The 22,803-nt window shown below is 35.0% G+C and overlaps 1 protein-coding gene across 2 annotated transcripts in view; it reads right to left on the bottom strand.

Moving 5' to 3' along the window:
- Positions 1-22,803, bottom strand: part of bur (GMP synthase burgundy) — a 330,780-nt gene that overhangs the window by 242,321 nt on the left and 65,656 nt on the right. For both annotated transcript variants that reach the window (XM_090390672.1, XM_090390671.1), the window contains exons 4-5: positions 14,065-14,179; positions 309-406 (exon numbers count right to left, since the gene is read on the bottom strand). In XM_090390672.1, the coding sequence (XP_090246798.1) occupies positions 309-406; positions 14,065-14,179 (213 nt within the window). The remainder of the gene's footprint in view (positions 1-308; positions 407-14,064; positions 14,180-22,803) is intronic.

The raw sequence follows: 22,803 nt of genomic DNA, 5'->3' as shown, positions 1-22,803 counted from the left end.
AACTTGGGAATACCTGCAGTCTTCTGAGGTTACTTCTGGTTGTCTGTACTTCAAGAGATGTAAACTGGGTGCTGTCATGTGTTCTGCACAAACCACGCCAAATGACTTAAATGATTGTTAGCAATGATGCAATAATGGGGCAACTCTTGGTAACTGCCAAACATGGGTGCTGTAATGAAACAGCACTAAACAGGACAATGTTAAGTGGGTTATTACTGTATTTTTTTAACTTGAATATCAGTGCATATATTACATACTGATTAAAATCAGAGAACAATGTAGATAATATATTTTTAACTCAAACTTACTTGAACAATGCTGACTTGTTATCAATTTGTATGTTAAACTGACCATCTTCACGCAGCTCTTTTTTGCCAACACTCCCTCCAAACTCTTTATTAATCAGCTTTAAAATGCAAGTTAATCATTATATTCAGGTTTTTAAAAACGACCATTTAATGTTATAAATTCTATCTCCATGATAATTATCCCTTTAAAGTAAAATTTAATATATATCGTATTTTCTGGTGTATAAGACGCACCCAAGAAATTTAATACAATTTTCTGGAAAAAAACCTAAAAAAAACTTTTTCTGTAGGCGGAGGTCCAAATTGTCTTTCAGCTTCCCTATTCCCATGTTCTTCCGCATATTTTACAACCTGCAATTTGTAACTTGAAGTATATGAATGTCGCCTGTTTTTTTCCATCACTAAAATCTACGGGAAAATATTAAACTGAACACAAAATATCTCAACATGTCAACTCAATACTGATAAACATCGGTAACTGATTACTCGGATAAGATATTATGAAACTGAATAGGGACTCCCCGTTCTTAGCCAATGACGCGCTAGAAGTCACGTGAAGGTCACGTATCAATTTGATTGCACCATTAACCACCTACAAAGATCTTGGAACATTTCCTCTTTTCAAAGTCGTATGACTTTGAAAAAAGGAAACAATCTTTCCCTTCATTATATAAGACGCACCCCATTTTTAAGATGAATTTTTAAGGTTAAAAAGTGCGTCTTATACACCTGAAAATACGGTATACACACACACACACACACACACACACACACACACACACTAGGGTTACCAAGTAATTTTATAAGCTTAGTTATTTTATTTAATTAATTAATTTAATTTATTTAATTAATTATTAAATTACATATATATATATATTAAAGTAAAAGTTTATTTTAAATATATATAAGCCATTCTCAGACATATTGCAAATTTTCAACAAGATTTTATTCTAGAGATAACTGTTGGATGAAATTCCATAATCTGGCTAAAGCATACTGAATTATAATATTATAAACAAATCTTTTGAAGAAAAAGAAACAATTAAAATCAATAAAAAATTGTAGTGCATTCAAATAATTTATAAAATTCAATTCAGAATGTTTAGAATTTAATGCAGTATGCTTTGGTTGAATATCTGATACTTCAGCCAAATTGCAGAATGAAGATAAATTGAAAATTAAAACTCCACCTAACCATGTAACCACATGAATTGCACAAATTGCAAAAATAGAAACAACCATCCTTATTTCATAACTGAATATATACACTGCTTGGAAACAAATACCACAGTGTGAGGAACAGGCAGTCATGCCACCCACCATAATAAGATGTAGCACCTTCTTTCATTGCGATGACCACAATCCTACAAAGCATACTTTCCCCAAGTATATGATGAAGATCAATGGGAATTTTGGACTATTCTTCCTGTAGGCATGTAATGAGGTCCTGGACTGTTGTAGGGCAGATGTCGCTTGAACTCAACCAGCACTCCAGTTCAATCCACAGATGTACAATAGAGTTGGGATCAGTGGAAGCCAGTCGAGTGTAGTGACATTCATATATACACAAATCAAGCAGTTACAGTAGCAGCCAATGACACAGTGGATTGTCTTACTGAAAGAGATAAGCAAGACAGTTAAGAATTGTCAGAGTTTAATGTTTGTGGCACCACAAACAGAGGTCCGAGACGAAACTGGGATAAACAGGACCATATCATCACACTGCCATCTCTGAATTTCATAGTTGGGATTACGCACTCTGGTAAGAGACTTTCACTTGGCATCCACTACACCCATATCTGTCCATCTGTTCAGTACAGAGTGTAGCATGATTCACTGGTCCATAACACAGCTTTCCAAACTTGCCACATCCTAATGTACATGCTCTTTGCACCACTGAAGACAATGCTGCATGTTGGTTCGAGTAATGTGGGGCTTGAATATTGCAGTCCTACCATGAAAACCAATGTTGTGAACCTTGATGCCGATTGTTTTTGTACAGATTCTTGTTCCAGTCGATGCCCAGAATTCTGCAATAAACATGTCAGCTGATGAACGGCTTGTTTTTATATATTATCCTTTGTAGCATCCCCACGATCACATTTGGTGAGTGTGGTGGTTGTCCAATGCAGGGTAGAACTTGAGTTGACTCCCTGCACTTCCATCACATATGGTATTGCTGATTACTGACCTGGGATGGCTCAATTTGTCAACAATTTGCCGAATAGACAGGACTGCAGCATGGCATCCTATCAGTGTCTCTTTCAAACTATCGGTTCCATTTTCAGTCATTTCACCTGGACACAGTTGCAGTGTCTTGAGAGAATCATATTTCTCCAATTTATAAGGGATACAAACGTGACTTGTTACATGGCAAAATGCACCTTGCTCATGTGGGGGGGGGGGGGGGGGTAGTGTCTGTTGACTTCTTTCCAGAAGTACAGTTTCGTAATATATGCGGGTGGTCTGAAAAGCTCTCGGCCTCAACCATAGATGGCAACACTATCAGCAAGATTTTTTTTCTAAGTTGGTACATCTGCCATAAGCATCCATACGAAATTGCAAGTCATCCCATCAAGTAGTTTGTTTTATGCAGCTGTATAAGAAAAAGTGCTGTCCACCCTTGAAATGGATAAAATTGAGTATCGTGCAGTTATAAAGTTCTTTGTAAAAGAAGGTTTAACGCCAAAAGAAATTCATTCAAAGTTCATAAAAACGTTTAAACTTGGCTGTACCAGCCAAGTTTAAATGTGGCTGTACCAGCCTTGAAGATGATCCACGTGAAGAAAATCCAAAAAGTGTAACAACAAAAAAATAAATAAATTAAAGTATCTGCACTATGAATTGTTGGAACATCCACCCTATTCCCCAGATTTGGCTCCGTCTGACTTCTATCTCCTCCTAAAACACTTCCTCACTGGTCAGCGTTTTTCTTCGAATCAAGAGGTGATTGCAGCTGTAGAGAGGTATTTTGCAGATCTTACTGAGAACCACTACAGGGATGGGTTAATGGCAGTGGAGCATTGCTGGAATAAATGTATTAGTCGTAAAGGAGATTATGTTGAAAAATGAAAATAATTTTGAAATTATGAATGTTTTTTCATTGTTAGGTTGAGAACTTTTCAGACCACCCTCGTGTATACATATATATGATACAATGGATTTACTCGGCTGAGGAACACATTTGAAATAGATTAAATGAAGCTAAGAGATAAAAATAGAAATAATTTTTTTTTAAATTTAAATAATGTGCACAACTAGTTTTGTCTCCTTAGAAGACCTTATGTGTGCATTACATGAAAAGAAACAAAAAAAAAAAAAAAAAAAAAAAAATTAAATTGCCAAAAATATTACTGACATTTGAAAGCATTCCAGATACTACAGTATTGTTGGGCACAGACAGGCATATGATCTCACGAATGCCAAAATCTGATAGCAGTGCAGTGACGATCAGAAAGATTATTACTGCGGTTAGTATTCAGATGTAATGGATTAAGGATGATTACCTTAGATTCCACAATTCTCTCAAGTTTATCATAGCATCCAAAGATGTTCTCTGATTTGTTCCAGATGATTGGATGGGTGATAGAATTTTTATCATTAAGGTCTGCAGAATTAAGTACACGATTAGATAGTACTCTAGCTCTAGTTCTGCTATATGTCTCTCACATGCTCTTCCAGATGTAATTCAATGGATTTTTCATTGAACTGCAACATGTCCTAATTTGGACAGACTAAATAATTCAGTGAATTACATCTGGAAGAACATACGAGAGTCACCACATATGGCAGACTAGAACTAGCACACTATCTAATCACATCCTTAATTCTACTGTCCCTAATAATAAAAATTCCATCACTCATCTGGAAAAAAATTGGAGAACATCTTTAGATGCTATAATAAACTCGAGAGAAGAATTGGAGAATTAAGCACATTGTCCTCAATCCATTACATCTGAATCCTAACCTCAGCTATAAGCTTTCTGATTGTCATTATGTAGCTATCCAACTTTGGCGTTCACAAGATCATGATTGCATGCAAATGCCCAACAATACTGTGGTATCCAGAACACCTTTAAATGTCAGTAATACATTGGCAATTTAATTTATAGTTTTTTTTTTTTTTTTTTTGTATGTCTCTTTTCATGTAATGCACCTAATGAATTCTTCTAAGAAATAGTATTTCTATTTTTATCACTTGGCTTCCAGTCATCTAATCTATTCCAAATTTTACACACACACATATATATATGAGAGAGAGAGCTTCGAAAATATCAGAATACAACCCATGGCATCAGAGTTCCCATGGCCTTGCACTACTTAAGACATGAGTGCTGCCCAGGCACTCATCTATTTGGATTTTATTAGTGTATTTTTTTCAAGTTCCACTAGTCTAACAGGTGTTTAGAACTGTTGGTTCTCATTCAAGATTAGACAGAAGCCTTAAGAGAGCACAAAAATTCTCATTCAATATCAAAGTAATTCTGTGTCAGAAAGTTATTTTTCATAAATGAACCACAGTTCTTACATAGAAGAAATTATAGAAGAGAACCTTAGTCTTTATTTTGCCATTTTAAAATAAACAGATCCATCTGTATTTCATTGCTGAATAACATGTTTGATAAAAAGAGAAAATAAAATTTTTGCTTTCTGTAAATATAATAAAAACTCAAATATTACAGTACAGAGCCCAGAGGCTTCAATTTATACCTATGTAGGGAATAAACAAAATATGCAGAATCTAGTCTCTCTCAGGCAACAATATCAAATGGGATAATCAATTCAGGATGTTAATCCCCCAACTGTCCATGACGTCTACAGACGTCAAGCTAAATCTGGATATGATTCTGTAACACTCATTGAGTAATATGGATAAGAAGTGCGATTTGGTCTCACTCTTTCATCCACCTCAGAAGTAGGGAAGTTAAGGGTGGTTGGGAATGCTACACTACACACTATGGAATAAGGGTGAGGAGTTTTTGACACTGGTGAGTGCAATGTCACCATAAAATTACAGGCATTAGTGAAACTTGGTTAACAGCAGATGGCTTAGTTACAGGAAGATAATGTAATGGGTTTAGTATTTTCAGGAAGGATAGAGCAACAGCATGGGCAGTGGGGTACTGCTGGTGATAGCAGATGAATTGCAGCTGACAAAAATAGGAATAAGTATAGCAAATGGCACTTCTTTTGGGGCAATCTAGTGTGAGATTGAAGTTTTCTTGACAAAATATAAAATATATTGCTGATATAGGCCAGGGATGATGTGGAAAACATGCATCAGCAGATTAGAACAAGTACAAGTCAAGTAATTATGGAGGAATTCAACTTTGGAGACAGAGTGAAAGGAAGAAGAAAGACTTGTTCATAACACAGGTAGCTACACTGCCTCCAATTGGCAAGTGAATTGCATAGTCTTAATTTGGGAGGTAACAAAACATGTAAATTTTAGTTAAGGTGTGTGTGTGTGTGGAACTACAAGACAGGCAATTATGACAAGCTTAGGAGGCAGCTGGAAGCAATACTATGGCACAATTTGCAAGAGAAGTAAGAGATGTGCAAGAGATTTGTATTGGGAGGGGGGTGATAGTCAAGAGATATCTGGAGGAAGCAATATCAGACTTTATACCAAGGTCAGGAGGATAAATCAGGTAGGAGTTAGATGGATGCATAGTATCATTAAGCATGAGATGCAAAAAAGAAAACATTGTAGAAGGTACATAAGGAGAAAGGTGACCAGCATGGTAGCATTCCTAAGAATTCTTTCATTATGTGGTAAGTAAGAGGAATGACTATGGAAGGTTAACTTTAATGAGTACTGATGGTATAAAGGTGACAGAGGCAGATGAAATAGTTAAGCTGCTGAATGACCACTTTGCAAGGATATATCATCAGTTAGGATATTGTTATGGCAAAGGTGACAAAGACTAATGTGAGAACAGAGGTTGATGAATTGGAGTACTTACAACATTGCAGAATCTGAATACAAATATAGATGTGGGATTGGATGGGATATCAGCTCTCACTTTAAGAGAATGTGCAAGGGAACTGCTGATAGTTTTGACTAGGCTGTTTAATTTAAGTCTCAGCTCAGGCAAAGTCCCAAAGAAGTGGAAGGAGGAGAAAAGTCCTTTGCATAGTCTGTGATAGCAAATTACATAGCAATCAATATCTGAGAAGTGGTGGTAAAAGTACTGAAAAGTTGCTCAAAAGAGAATAAAAATTCAGAAATGAGTAATACTCTATTAAGGGTAGAATGGTTTTGTGTAGGATCAGTCATGCCTTTAGTAATTTACAAACTTTTTATAATAGAGTGAGAGCTGAGTTGGATAAAGGGAATGGCTGCATAGTGATAGCTGGATTTGAAGGACACCACATGGAACAAATGGAGATGATATGAAACTGATGATATGGATACAAAGGAGGCTGATGGAGATACCAAAAAGTGGTCTGTGGAATGTTCCTTATGAGGATAGACCGAGGGTTTGTGGATTGCAAAAGTTGGTCAACAGGTAGAAAAGAGGGGATGTGATAGAAACATTTAAGTTGCTTAAAGGATACAAGATTTTATAAGATTAATACAGAGGAAATATTTCGGCATTTGGTCTGGGGGGGGGAGGACAAGAGGTTGGAAGTTTCTTTCCACTTGGTTAGACTATAATAAATTTAGTTTAATCCTTTATCCAAGTGTAAGCAAACAACGTTTACACCTGAAGTATCTTCAGGACTGATGAGAGATATTAAGACAAGGAGTGATGAGAGCTTGGTCCACCTTTACGAGTTTCCTCAGTCCTGAAGATACTTCATGTGCAAACTATTTGCTTACAATTGGATAAAGGATTAAACTAAATTTATTATAGGACAAGAGGTGATCCCTGGAAATTGAATAAGAATGTGGTTAGCATGGATATAAGGACTATTTCTTGTATAGAGTGTAGTGAATGAATAAAATGGGTTGTGCTAGTTGTGTGTTGTCTGTTAATGGTTTGAAGGGGGAGGTAAGATAGATAGTGTGGATAGTTTTGATCCTCCACGATGAATCTTAGGACTCCATGGAGGTTCCTGTGCAATAATAATAATTTGGTATTAGTATGATACAGAAAAGGAGGATATTATGGATCCATCCATATTTTATAGCCAAATATAGAAACTTAGCTTTGAAAATTTATGCAAGCTGATGAGAACATAACTGCAGTAGGCTCTCTGGTGAAAATTTCGAAACTAAGTTTTTCTACATTTGACTAAAATACAGATGTATCTGTAATATCCTCCATTTTGTTATCTATCTGATATTAAGTTTCTTTGCTATTTATTTATTTGATTATTCACCTACTTGGAGTTTATGAATTTTTGACATAGGATTGCTTTGGTATACTTAAAAAGTTGTTGCTCTTATGTATAGTCTATGATGAGAATGAACACCTGTCAATCCAGTGAAACTTTAATGCATTAATAAAATGTGAATATACAGGTAACTGGGAAGAGTTTGTTGTCATTTAAAAGTGCAAGTCAAGGCAACTCCAATTCCAAATTTTCTCATAAGCTGTCTAGTAAATTTTTGAAACTAAATTTCTTTCTACATTTAGTTATAAAATATGGTTGGATCCATAATATTCTCCATTTCAATATAATCATCATTATAGTTTATTCACAATGTGAAAAGGGAAAAGATTTATATAAAATACCTCCATTTTTCCAAAATGGAGGTATTTTATGTGACATTTGTGTTCATCCTTTCTGATTGGGATGGTTCGCCCTGTATGGTATGTTACATGTGCAATCTACTTTGTAAACCCCTGGGTGGACTAAGTGTGGCAGGGGATCCTTGGAAGAACTGAGTAGGTGTCTTAATTTTGTCGGGGGTTTAAAGGTGGCTTTGATGTTGTATTTGTGTAGTGTTCTGTCTATTTTTTCTGAAATGCCTCTAACATATGGTAGAGCAATAGCATTCTTGAAATCTTTTTTTTTATTAATGGTATCTTTGTGGAAGATCTTGTGAATGGTTTTTATACTGTATCCATTTTTTATAAATGGTATGTTTGATGGTCTCATATTCATGGTTAAGAGCTTGTTCATTTGAACAAATGGTTTGAGCTCTGTGTTTAAGGGTGCTTATGACCCCTAGTTTTTGTGTTGGGTGGTGATAAGAAGTTTTGTGTATGTACTGGCCTGTGTGTGTAGGTTTGCGGTAAACTGAGAAGGAGAGACAGCCTGCAGGAAGACGTGTGACAAGTATGTCTAGGAACGGAAGAGAGTTGTTTTTTTCAATTTCAATGGTGAATTGGATGCGTTTGTGTTGTTTGTTCAGGTGGCTAAGGAATGCATCTAGTGCTTGGCGGCCGTGGGACCAAATGGCGAAAATATCGTCGACGTATCTGAGCCAAATTTTGGGCTTTAGGCACGCCGATTCTAGAGCTCGTTGCTCAAGATCTTCCATATAAAAGTTCACTATTGGGGGGGGGGGGGTGAGCCCATGGCAGTATCCTCTTTTTGAAGGTAAAAATTGTTTTGCCACACGAAATATCCGAAGCAGAGTACATGGGCAAAGAGGGCCGTGATGTCGTGTGGAAATATGTTCTGTAAGAGTAGGATAGTATCATTGATTGGGACATTGGTGAAAAGGGAAGTTATGTCAAAGCTGACTAATAGATCTTGGTCGTTGAGTGTAATATTTTTAATTCTGTTTATGAATTGTTGTGTATTTTTTATGTAGGAAGGGGAATGACCAACCAATTCCTTGAGTGTGGCTGCTAATTTTTTTGGCTAAGTAGTAATTCGGACTGTCAATTCCTTCCACAATTGGACGTAATGGCGTGTCTGTTTTGTGTACTTTTGGCAGGCCATAAATTCTGGGCATGCAGGCATGATGCAGTATTAATTTTTTCATTGTTTCTTCCGGCCACGTGTTAACTGATATAAGTAGTTCAGTAGTTTTCTTTTTGTTACGTTGCATGGGGTTGTAATTTACCATTTGGTAGATGTTGTGGTCCAATACCAAATGGTTCATTTTTTCAATGTAGGTTGTCCGATTTAAAACAACAGCAGGGTTCCCTTTATCGGCTTTTGTGATAATAATGTCACGGTTATTTTTTTTTTTAGGGATTTGAGGGCCAGTTTATCCGCTTTGTTTAGGTTGCTGCTTAATTTTTTGGTTGAATTTAGTAAACAGGCAGTTTCCATCCATATTTTGTCAACTAAATTGGCGGGGAGGGATCTCAAACCTCTCTCGACATGATATATCTAGTTTATTTACTGACCTCATTTTTAGTAGTACTAGCAATGTCTTTACAAATTTGGGCATGAGTGTGACGTTGTGAACTGGGATGTTCATGAGTTTCAGAAAGATCTTTATAATAGGTATCTGTCTTCTAGTGGAACACATTCTGTAGGAGCATGTGTGGATATTATTGTCAGTTTTGGGTTGGTACTTAGTTATGAGGAGAATTCTTTCAAACACTTTTTCAATTGATGTTACTTTTTCTGCTAGTTCCTTCTTGAGCATTATTCCAATCCCTCCAGTACCATCATCAATATAATATAACCCATTAAATTTTACACTGAACATTTATTTCAAAATGGAGTACAGCATAAAAATCAGACCAAAAATATTGCGCTTATTTTCTCAAATCTTCTTCTTCTCTTCTGTCTAAGACGGGTTGAGTCTTCTCTTGAGCAGGATCTTCCAGTCTTTTCTATTCCTTGCTGTTCGAAAAGTTCCTTATATGTTCTGCATCCCGAGATGTTCTTTATTAATTTCAGCCAGGTAATTCTTGGTCTTCCGGGTCTTCTTTTTTCAGTTAAAAAAGTATTGATTAGGATGTTAGGAAGTCTGTCTGCGTCCATGCGTACAGTGTGTCCAAACCATCTCTCAGTTGTTTTCTAATTTTTTCTATTATTGTATACAATAGTTCTTGTCTGACTGTGATGTTTGTTTTCTTTTCTATCCACTTATTCTATTTATTTTTCTTAAGCATTTCATTTCAAATACCAGCAGTTTTTTCTCCTCTCTTTTTTTTTTTGGCTGAGATGGTAGTTCCGTTCCACCCTATTTTCATCATTTTTGTCTTTTGTATATTTATTGCCATGTCATATGTTTTACAGGTTTCATTTAGCTTGTTGATCAACTTCTGTAGTTCATTTGGGGTTCTTGCAAGAAGGATGAGATCATCTGCATATTTTATATTATTTATGTTTAAACCATTGACATTGATTCCAGGCTCATTGCTTACTGCCTTCTTTACAACGTCTTCTAGATATATGTTGAATAGGCATGGGGATAATGGGCATCTTTGCATTACTCCTTTTTGGATCTCTATGGGATCTGTTGTGAGTGTGTCCTTTTTAATTATTGCATTTGTCTTAGAGTAATATTTTATCAGAAACTATTATGTATTTGTCTATTGCTTTTTCTAGTAGAATTTTAAGAAGGATTTCTCTGTTGATGTTATCGAAAGCTTGTTTAAAGTCCACAAATTAACAATATAGTTCTTTATGGTCTTCCCAGCTGAGCTTTGCTAGTTGGTGCAATGTAAAAATTTGGTCTATTGTTGAATAGTTTCCTCGGAAACCAGATTGTTCTATGCCTATCATTTCTTCATAGGTGTTTTTTAATCTATTTTGTATAATTCTTATGAATATTTTATAGGTGTGAGTGAGTAAATCGATTGGAACTGTAATTTCTGCAGTCTCTTTTCTCTCCTTTCTTGTATATTGGGATGATCTTTCCAGTTCTCCAGTCATCTGGGATCTCTACTGTTTGTAGTATTTTATTGAATAGGGTTGTTAAACATTCTATTGATATGCTGCCTCCATATGACCATAGTTCAGTAGGGATAGTATCAATGCCTGGTGCTTTATTGTGTTTCATCTGTTTTATTGCGTATCTAACTTCTTCTTGTAAAATTTTTGGGTGATCATTATTTTCTTCTATTGTTGGCATTGTAGTTTTGTTTCCTTGGTGGAAGATAGTCTTAAAATGGTTTGACCAGATTTTTCTTATATATTCAATATTCCTGGTTTCAGTCATCTTGTTGTTTATCATTGTTACTGCTTTTGCTGAGAATTCCTTTGTAATTTCTCTTACAGTATCATGGAAGACTTTTAGGTGGTTTTGTTGGTATGCTTCTTGGCATTTCTTAGCTTTTTCTTCTAACCATTTTTTCTTTGGCTTTTTTTGCATAGGTTATCAACTTTATTTTTTAGTGCTCTGTATTTTTCTCTATTCTCTTCATTGTTTTGTTGGTTTACAAGTATCTTGGCCTCTCTTTTCTCTTCTATGGTAGCTATGATTTCTTGGGTTATGCACTGTTTGTTTATTTTGGGTTTGGAACCTAGAGTGTCTTTTGCAATTGATAACACTGTTTCTTTTCCTTCTTCCCAGTATTTTCCACTGTTCTGGAAGATGGAGGGTTTTAATTTCAAGCACATCTGTTCTAAAAATCGACTTCTGCTTGAGCTATCTTTTAGTTTTGATAGGTTGATGTTTTCTTCTTTTCTGATATTGTTTTTCCTGCTGAATTTTATCTTCAATTTGGCAGTTAATATTTCGTGGTCAGTGTCAAAATCAAAACATTCTTTTCTCAAATAACAAAATAAAAATATTAATAGAGGTATTTTAATTGTGAAATACAGAGAATAATTATGGATTTATAAATTTTTTTTGGGAGGATTTTCAAAAAAGTCTATGTTTGGTTTCTTCATAAATATTTCTAGCTTCTGAAAAAAAACTATTGATGAACAATATGCTGGTGATGATGTAGAAAGAAATTTACTTGTTAGTCTTGGAAATCCTTATTTTGAACAACTGAGTATGGGTGTTATGCAATCACTTCAACCAAAGCATAACACAAAGATTTTGCTTTGTCATCTGCATCTTTTTTTTTTTTAAATAGTATTCCTTAATGTCAAATAACATTTTGGTACATTTACTTCTGATTGCTTACTTGTTCTTGCATTCTGGTTTGATATTTCAGTTTTATTTTGTTTTACAAATCCATTTAAGCAAGCAAATCACATTTGTATGATTATTCATACAAGTGTGCATCCTTTTCCTGTATCACACAGATTTTTGTTTCTTTTTTGTATTTTGCAAATTTTGAATCTACACATAAATCATAAACTTCCAAATATTTCTTTATGATAGATGGTGAAAACTACTCTTTCTCAATATTTTCAGACAAATTTCAATACTTCATAATATAAACAACTTTTAAGACCACATAATATAAACTAAAATAAAATCACCAAAGTAAAGTATCTATAACAAGTCTCTGTATGGAGTCATAAAAGATAAGGGGCACTTTTCTTAATTTGTTGCATCTTTTTATGATATATGTAACAGGAATTTTTCTGCTTTAGCCAGCTGAATGCGTAATTGACCCTATTTTAAACTGCATTACTAGTGATGCCATCGTGAAACAGATAATGTAAATTATGAGCTCCTTTGTTAGACACCACACTCTCAGGCAAGACATTCCAGTCATTCACAACTCTGCATGAAAAAAAAACTTGCTTCTCACTCTTTTGTTCGCACCCTCCTTATACAGCTTTTAGAAATGACCTCTGGTTTTTCCCTAATCTCTCACTGTTTTCTGTAAAACCTCTTCAACATTTATCCTATAACAACCCCCTTGTACGTCTCTATCGCATCACCTCCCTTCCTCCTCTTCACTAGACACTGTAGATTGTATCTTCTCAACCACAATTTTGGAAATGCGTCCTTTAAATTTAGATCATTATTCACTATTAGCACAAGATCTCTTATTTCCTCCACCTCCAACAATATATCACCACCAAGTGTAAATTCTACATCCCATCTTTGTTTCCCAAATTTTAAAACCTTACATTTTGCAACATTGAACTGACATCTCCACTCACTCAATCTATTCAAGTTGTCATGTAAAGCCACAAGTTCTGCTCTACTCCTCATAGTTCATCTCAACTTTGCATCATCTGCAAACAACTGAATATCCCTATCCAAATCTTCCATTTATAAAAGGTTGGAAACCTGCAGCATATATCTGTGCCTTGAGGGCACTAATTTCACAATGCTATGCATTATCAAAATGCTAGATGAATAATTTGCGATATACACAAATCAGAGAGTTAAGGATATGATAACAAAATATTTTACATATTCCAGATACATATTGCAACATTGAATAGTTTGGAAAATTTCCAATAGTTTGGAAGAGTTAAAACAAATATACTATTCTCTTCTTCCCTCCAAAGGAGAAACTTGATCCATCATATTTTTAATTAGTTTTTCTGAAAACATTTTCATAAAACTAATTAAATATATAAATATATTATAAATATATATCTTTAAGCAAGAGAAAGTCCAACTCTTTAAATAGTATTAAAATAAGGGGCAAGTTTTTTGGCAGGACATTCAATTACCTATTAAGTAGGTATTCAAAAAATCTACTACAAATAAAAATCAATAGATATTAGAAAGGAAAGCTTACTGGTGTGGCACAAGTAATGACTTTTGAAATAAAAATTTACAATCACTGGAAAGACAATCTTACCACTATGGCAAAAAATTAGTAAAATATGTATAAGGGAAATTTAAACACCAAGCAATTTTAGTTAAGTTCTTACAGTCAACTTCATTCTCAAATTACATCAGCATTCTTAAGTTACCCTCTCCACACACTTCATTATTTTTCAACTGTTCATAATTTTCCTTTATGCAAGACAAAACAATTTATAATAAACTTAAAATCAGTATTAGTTTCTTAAAAATTATACATACCTGCATCCCATAGCAAATTCCAAGAATTGGAAGTCCACAGTGAAAGATCTGCGAGTCATATTTATAGGCATCCTCAGCATATACAGAGCCGGGACCACCAGATATAATAATAGCTCTTCAAATAAAAAAAATATGAATTATTTTTGTATAGTTTATGATAAAACAAATTAGAGAAATAAAATCCACTACATTATAAAAAAAAAAAAAAAAAAAAAAAAAAAAAAAAAAAAAAAAAACCACTACATAAAAACTGGAACCATCTCAAATGTCTTTTGCTAAATTTTAAAACATTAAATTAGACTCATAATTAGTTTTAAGGAGTGGTTAAAGGCCAAAGCTGTATAACTGGGAGGAGACTTCCAAGTAGGGCTTCGGACTTAATGTCCAATCTTCACCTTCTCGTGGTGCACCTTGTTAGGTATCTACCCAGATATTAGACTAATGAGGATAGGCTGACAATTTGGGATTTAGTTGACAAATTGTATTCTAATTGGCTTAAACTGCAATATTTTTTTTATTCCGTGTGATGATACAGCATTCCCCCTTTATATGGACTTCGGAACCAGCATAGGCTGACGAATCAGACCTATGGCTGGGTCAGTATTCCTGACTGTAATCCGTGTGTGTCCTCTGACTGCTTTGCCTGCTTGCGGGATGAAAAAACACCAGATAAACTGGTGGAAAAAACCCTGCTGTCCACACCCAAGATTGGCTAACTTGGGCGTGGACAGCGGGGGTAACTATGGCTGAGGAAGATCCTTGAGCTCCTCACGTCGTTGACAGGAATCAAACCTAGGGTACTCCTTCCCCAGGCATACAGTTGTGAAGCGCAAAGCCACTAGGCTAACGCGGATGGACAACTGCAATATAAAATGATAGTAGAACAAGATAGAATTTCATGCCGGCCGGGGCATCACCCAGTTAAACAAGGCCTGTTATTTTGTCAGGGAACCAGGGTGAATAGTAAAAGTCAGCTATTGGAACAAATCTGGAAACGTATCCTAAATCAGCAGAGTTCAACATAAGAAGCATCAATGAAAAAGAAATGGAACTAGCAGAAGAATTGCATAAATATCAAATTGACATAATAGGTGTTACTGAAACAACGAAGACAAAAACAAGTGAGATCTTTCTGAGCAACAAATACAAAAGATTATATTCAGGTGATAACAAAGCCAGGAAAAGAAGGAGTAGCTATAGTATTCAACCTTAAATACGAGGAAAATCTTCTTGAATGGCAAGCAATATCAAGTAAAGTGATGTGAGCAAATATCAGAATGGGAAACTAGACAATGGGACTCGTGTGCTTATGGTCCCACAGAAAGAAGCTGGCACAATGAAAAAGGAAAGGTTGGTCCATGTTGGAGATCTAAACAGCAGAGTAGCAAATGATTACCAGACAAAGATATTTTGGGAAAATTTGGAAAAAAAAAAAAAAAAAAGCAAAGCTAACAATAATGGTGAGTACCAGCTATATTTCTGTTCAGTACATGGGCTAATTATTACTAATACTATGCTCCAACATCAAAATGTGCAAATTCACATGGAGAGAAGATGCAATAAATAAGAAATCTGTCATTCTTGACAGTGATGTTCTCACTGATTCAGGATAAAAGAGCATACAAAGGATTTGAAACCGGAAGCAATCACCATTTAGTATTAAGCAGAATAAAACTGAATTCATATTGAGAAGAAGAGTGTGTAAGAAAGTTTTAAAATGAATAAAAGTTGAACAGCTTTCAGAGTTGGACTGTAGACTCAAATACAAAAACATTATTCAAGAAATAATGAGAGATTGAAAACAAGAACCAAACTGGAGACAGTGATAAACCCTAAAGAAAACTGACTGATGTCTGCAAGGACAGAAAAATCACAACTGCATGATGGACTCAGAAAGCTAAAGAGATACTCAAAGGAAAAGAAGAATGCATATTAAAAGATTCTAGCAAGTAAGTTAGCACGTAATCTGAAGAAACACAGGGAATAATGTAGGAAAACAAAGCATTGTGTAAAACTAGTGAAACGAAAGTCAGAGGAAGAAAAACACAGAAAACAATTAATATGGTGGCTATTGTAAAATCATAGAAATAAATTAAAAAGTACTGTAAAAGGAATTGAAGATGATAAACATGAAATGAAAGCTGAAGATATTCTAGATGTATGGAGTAATTATTTTAAAAGACTGCTAAAAGAAACAAGCAATGTCAACATGGCAGTAGAAAAACTCCCAACAAGAATGCAGTCAGAAATATATATTCATACCTGAAGGAGCAAAGGTCATCAAAAAACCTGAAATTCAGAAAGGCAGCTGGAGTAGATGAAATTCAACCAGAAATGCTCAAATATGAAGGTATAAAGTTGTACAATGGCTGCATTCGATAGCTGAAGCAGAGCTCTCATTGTACCCATCTATAAAAAGGTTAATAAGTTACCAGGAACACTGAATGTGATACAGAGGTATTTCCTTACTGAGTGTTCCTGGTAAGATTTATGCAAATATATTTGAGAGATAGGTAAAAAAAATGTGCAAGAGATATCTCGAGAACAACAAGCTTGATTCAGGCCAAATAGATGTTGTCAGGATCAGATTTTCACTTTAAGACGTTGTTGTTAAAGAAATCTTGGGAATTTTAACAAGGATATGTAATTAACTTTTGCAAATCTGGAAAAGGCATGTGACAAGGTGACAAGAAGAAAGCTCTTCAAACCACTATAATTATATGTAGTAAATGGAACATTATACACAGCAACATATAGTTTGTTATATGGAAGATGGTTTGATGTTAAATCAGGTGTGTGAGGAAGGGTGCACATTATCTCCACTGTTATTATCTATATATGGATAACATATAAAGGAAAGTAGTATTAAATCTGATATCAAAATTGGAGATGTTAATCTTAACACTTTACTTTATACAGATGTTATACTTGTGAATAAATCTGGTACAACTCTGCAAGATTCCCTAAGTAAATTGAATAACTGCTGTAATAAATGTGGTATGAAAATCAGCAATAAAAATACTAAGACAATGAAAATAGACCAAAACATTGAAACATCAACTGTAGCTTAAATGGTATACCTATAGAACAAGTAAAACATTTCAGTTATTATGGCATAATTTTAGAGAAGACAGTAAATTAAATATGGAATTAGACAACAGAATAATAAAGCTTGTATGGCAGCAAGTCAGCTGAATAAATTTATATTATTATCATCATTAAGAGAGACCTGGAGGAAGTCAGGGACTCATCGAGAGAGTCACATACTACATGCACTAGCTATCATTCTTGTTCTTGAATTCATTCACACTGCTTGCACACACACAACATCCAATGGTAATCCATTCCAATCACAACACCACTCTGAGAGGAAAATCTAGATCTCACCTCTTCCTTAGCAGCATTCATTCTCAAATTCCTAGGATGCCACGTTGTTCTTTTCACGCCCTCTATAAAATAAAAAATTCCATCAAATGAAATCCTGTATGATCCTTTCAGAAGGTTGAAAGTCTCAATCATATCACCCTACCCCTCTTTCTTCTGTTTGCTAGTGCCTGCAGTCTACAAATTCTCAATCTTCATAATTAGTATTCTCCCAATCCTGATCTCATTTTTAACACTCTCCTTTGCACTCTCTCCACTATCAGAATCACGAAGGAAACCATGAGAGCAGACCTGTGCCCAATAATCCAAGTGAGAGCTTATCAAAGCCTTTAAAAGAGGCAAAATGACATCCTTATCTTTACATCATATCAAAGTTTTTTTCAGCATTATGCCTCATCAGAAGAAACTGATGAGGTATAATCCCACCAATATAATATTTATTTAGCATATGGCTCACACATGAAAAGTTAAATTACATTAATCCTTAATATATATGGACATAGTAATAGACATATGTACAATAATAAGACATAATATAGTCAAAAGAGACACTCAAGAATAGGCTACAACTGAATGTCTAGGTCGATTATCCAAGTGCAGTTGATATCGCATGGATGAAGTCTGACAGGTTTCCACTGTATGCACGTTGGACACATTCTGTTGTAATATGATTAACTGCCATATTACAGCATATTTGTGGGGTGATCCACAGTCGCACCTGGGTGAGGCAATCATGCCTCATTTGTAAAGGTGGTCTGCACATCTGCCATGGTTGGTGCGGATTTCGTTGAGGGCAGACCAAGTTTTCCAAGGTAGGTCAAAACCAGAAGGTATCTGTGTTGGGTCCACTAATTCATGGAAGACCCCTGTTGAAGTGTTAATATAATATGATATTGGTTATCTAATGACACCAAAGTGCATGACTTAAACATTTACAGATATGAGAGTTCTAAGAAAGATTAATGGAGTAAAGAGATGGCATCAATGGCATTATCACATTAAAACTGAGGATATTATTAAAAAACTTGTCATTGTTAGCATTCAGGAATATGTTAGTAGAGCTAATCTCAGGTGGTATGGTCACTTAAATTAGTATATTAGAGAAAAGAATGGGAGAGAAAAGACTAGCAAAACAAGTGTTCTTTGCCACGTTGGCAAAAAAAAGAAGCCCAAATGACGACTAAGATGTAGGTGGATAGATATAGTAAAAAGTACCTTAAAAGACAGAAATATAAGATCTGATAATGTTGGAGTCTTGATAGATAAGAATGAGGAAAATTGTTGATAGGAAGTTATAATGGTATAACTGTTTTATGTAGTAATATCATAATTAACCAGTCCCTTGAGGATACATACCAGAAAATTGGTGATTAGTTTTAATCAGAAAAGCTGTTTCAATACAAATTATAGATAAAAAGATTTTGATACAAACATTACCTTATTTTTAATTCTTTCAAGAAAAACCAAAAACAAGTAATAATTTGCAATGTATTTAAAGTGAGCAAGACAACAATAATTTTTTCCTATACTCACAAGTGGATTTATTTCTCTTATCATTTGTTTCTTGTTACAAAAAATTTTTCAGTAATATAAGTGTTGGAAAATATCTATTGCAGTCATGAGTATTTCAGTAATGGAGGAAGAGAAAGCTATTAGAAATATGAAAAATGGAAAGCTGAAGGAGAAGTGATATTCTACCATCATTAAATATGGAGATAAAAATTTTACAGAGATATACTGCAAAATTCAGGAAACCTTGTGAGAAGTCCAAATTCCAAGTAATTTAAGTAGAGTTCTGATTTCATCTATAAAAAGACAACACAATGAAAATTATAGGGTTTTACAGGCAAGCATACTTCAGTGGAGGCTTGGAAAATGTTAATAAATTTGGAGAAGAACAAGTTGAGTTCCCAAACAGTATACATAAGACCAGCTTTTATTTTAAAAGGAATCTAAACAGCACATAGAAATCAACCAAAAAACACCAAATGAATATACAGGGTGATTATAATTAACACATTTTGAAAGTCTGTGACTGGGAATTTTATATTGCACAAAAGCAAACATTAATTCTAAAAGTTGCCACTAGGGAGATACATGGAAGTGCAATACCGTAGTGAGTAATTCAAAATGTCACAAAACGTAGGATACACATGGCACTAGATTGTCCATGTGTATCCTACATGGACAATCTAGTTTGTCCATGTAGATTGTCCTCCATCATCGCCAATGTGCTGCAATTGCAAAATTACATGCTCAACAGCAGAATGTAGAGTTTCACTCGAAATGTTGTGAATATGGCATGTCATACTTGTCTTGAGGTCCACTAAGTTGGCTGTGTCCACAATAGAAAATATCATTGAGATGTCCCCACACCAAAATTCTCAGGGGTTCAGATACACTGGGTGCACTGGCCACATATGAAAATGGCGGCTGATGATTCAGTCCTTGGTAAGATATGTCTGTGCAATAGTTTGACAGGGGTGGCAATGTGAGGAGGGGGTGCCATCCTGCATTAAAACTGTTGAATCCAGGCACTGACACTGTTGAAGTGTTGGAATCACCTGAGTGGATAAGATGCACATCCTGACCATTAACAGTGCAAGTAACGAAACTAGTAGGACTGAGCTCCTCCAAAAAAGAAAGGCCCAATTATGAATTCTCTGTAAAACCACACCAAACAGTGACCTTCTGGGAATGAAGCAGAATCAGTTGCCAAAATTCTGCAGTTGTGCATATTTCATAGCACCGTCCAGATGGAAGTGATTTCATTAGTTCAGAAAAAAAAGTTCCATGGCCAGTCATCCAGTTCAGTCCGAGCAAGAAACCGCAGTTTAAATATTTCTCATGCCCAGTCAGGATTAAGTAATAACAGCTGAACGTGGGAAATCTTGCAAGGATAACAGCACAGAATTTGCCTTATGACTTTGTGAACCATACAATTTTGTCTAAAGACCATGCAAAACACTTTGCGGCACTGCTTCCTACGACATTTGCCATTCTTTCTTCCTCTAATGCTGTGGCTACTTCCTCCACTGTCTGCCACTTTTCTGATTGTCTTCCATTCTATGCCAGGTTTACATCTAAGGAAACTGTCTCTTCAAATTTCCAGATCATTTTGCGTAAACCATTTGTATTTTGGTAAAACAACTTCACGAGAAGCAAGTGATTCTTTGGTAATAATCCTTCAGACATTGTGCTTTAACACGTTGTCTGCTCACGGGCAATGAACTGATGCATTTCACAGCTGCCCACTTTTACATAAGCTTCTTTTAAAGCATTATGTAACTGGAGACAATTGTCATTTGCATAAATGGTACAGTCTCAACATTTCACTGCATACCATGAGTATCATATGTGATTTACATGTATTGCAGCACCATGTATCACCCTAGTGGCAACTTTTAGAACTAATGGTTTTTGCACAAAATAAATTTCCACTGCTGTATACATCATGTTAAATCATAATACAGAATAATTACCTAGTTACAGCCTTTAGAAATGTGAACTTTAATTATAATAACCCTATATAAGGCAGTGTTCAAATCTATTACAATTTGCCAAGATGGCAAATTGTAATAGATTTTGGTTACTTTAATCAAAGACTAGAGATCTACAGCATGTGAATTCAGAAAATTAGTAGAATTATATTAATAAGGAAGATGTTAAAAAAGGACCTTGTCATTGTTTGCATTCAAGAATGTATGAGCACAGTTGTGTGTTTACTTAAACAGAATGGGAAAGGCTAGAAAAGAGATTTGATGCCAGGATGGTAGGAAGGATACTCAGAGAAAGACCAAGATGTAGGTGAAACAATGAACTTGGTAGTTCCTTAGAAAACTAAAATTTAAAATCTGACTATTAGAGACCTGACAAATAAGATTAATCTGGAAGAAAACTTGACTGGAAGCTAGTAATAATGTAAACCAGATTATGTAGTATGAGCAATCTGAGAAAGATTACAGGGGTAAACAGATAGCATCAATGGCAGTATCATAATAAAAAATTAAGATATTGGGAAAGAATTTGACATTGTGAGCATTCAGGAATGTGTTAGCACAGCAAATCTCAGGTGATATGGTCACTTAAACAGAATGGGAGAGGGAAGATTAGCAAAACAAGTGTTCTTCACTAGGATGACTGAAAAAAAGACCCAGAAAAATGTAGTATTTTTCTGTGTCTTTAGCAGTTTTAGTCTTCTAAGGCACTTCTTAAAGACAGAAATATAACTGTTGGAATCTTGACAGATAAGATTAATCTGGAGGGAAAATTGTTGATATTTTCCCTCCAGATTACTCCTGTACATCCCCTAAGGATACATGTCAGGAATTTGTTGATGGCCTTCATACTTCACTAGTGTTATCCAGAAATCTGTCGCGGAAAAAAAAAAAAAATTACATTATGGAAGTGTCATGTTGAAAAGTATTGTGTGCACATAGCAAGGGGAGCTGATGTAAAGATGTTTTTAACACTTGCCATGTCACAAAAAAAAAAAAAAAAAACTTTGAAAACTTCTAAATATGCAGCAAGGCATTATTACCTGGGAGAATATTTTTTAAAGATAATTATTTATCAGATAAGTACCAAATAATTATTTTTGATTGTTTATAATTTTCATTTTAATCTCTAGATCAATTTCGGTGAGTTTACTTTTTTCACTTCTGTTCCTTATTCAGTTGTGATCACACTATCCCAGATGCACACAAACACTAAAAATATGAGTATGAATACAAATGCACAGCATGTCCATGTTCAGTGGACATGCTGTGCATTTATTTCCATATTTCCTTGCAGATGACTGCTGTTAAGTGGTGTGAATGTAACATACATGCATCAAGTAAAATTAATATAACATTTTTTTCACAGTCCTTTCCAGATAATATGCATAAGTCTGAATTTGCGTAAGTCAGGGACTGACAGTACTTTAAAGTAGTAGCATATCAATTGCTTTTACTCTAAGCCAGGGGTTCCAAACCCTATGCCCGCGAGCACCATGGCACCTGTCGACCAATTTGTGTGTGCCCGCCGCTGTTGAACCGTGTGCCGTATAGTTTGAAATAATCACGCAACAATTCATGGCATGCTATATGACGCATGCGTTAATGACACATGATGAGTATTAAATGCATACAATGTAAAGTAGACGCACATTCGAAGTTGTTCATTCCAGTTTAGGAACTGGAATATCATCATATTCTCCTAATTATGAAGCACTGGCCAATGAAATGCAATGCCAAAGATCACACTAACTTACATATACAGGGTGTTCGGGATAAATTTGACATATTTATAATTAATTATATTTTTCCGTAAGTTACATGTATTAACACACACTTCTCTTCATTTAAAAGTTTG

The sequence above is a fragment of the Typopeltis vanoorti genome, chromosome 3, assembly GCF_054136105.1.
Source record: "Typopeltis vanoorti isolate ZY-2024b chromosome 3, IOZ_Tvanoo_1.0, whole genome shotgun sequence".
Classification (NCBI taxonomy): domain Eukaryota; kingdom Metazoa; phylum Arthropoda; class Arachnida; order Uropygi; family Thelyphonidae; genus Typopeltis; species Typopeltis vanoorti.
The sequence above is the reverse complement of the archived record's forward strand: the minus strand, read 5'-3'. Positions and strand labels throughout refer to the sequence as shown.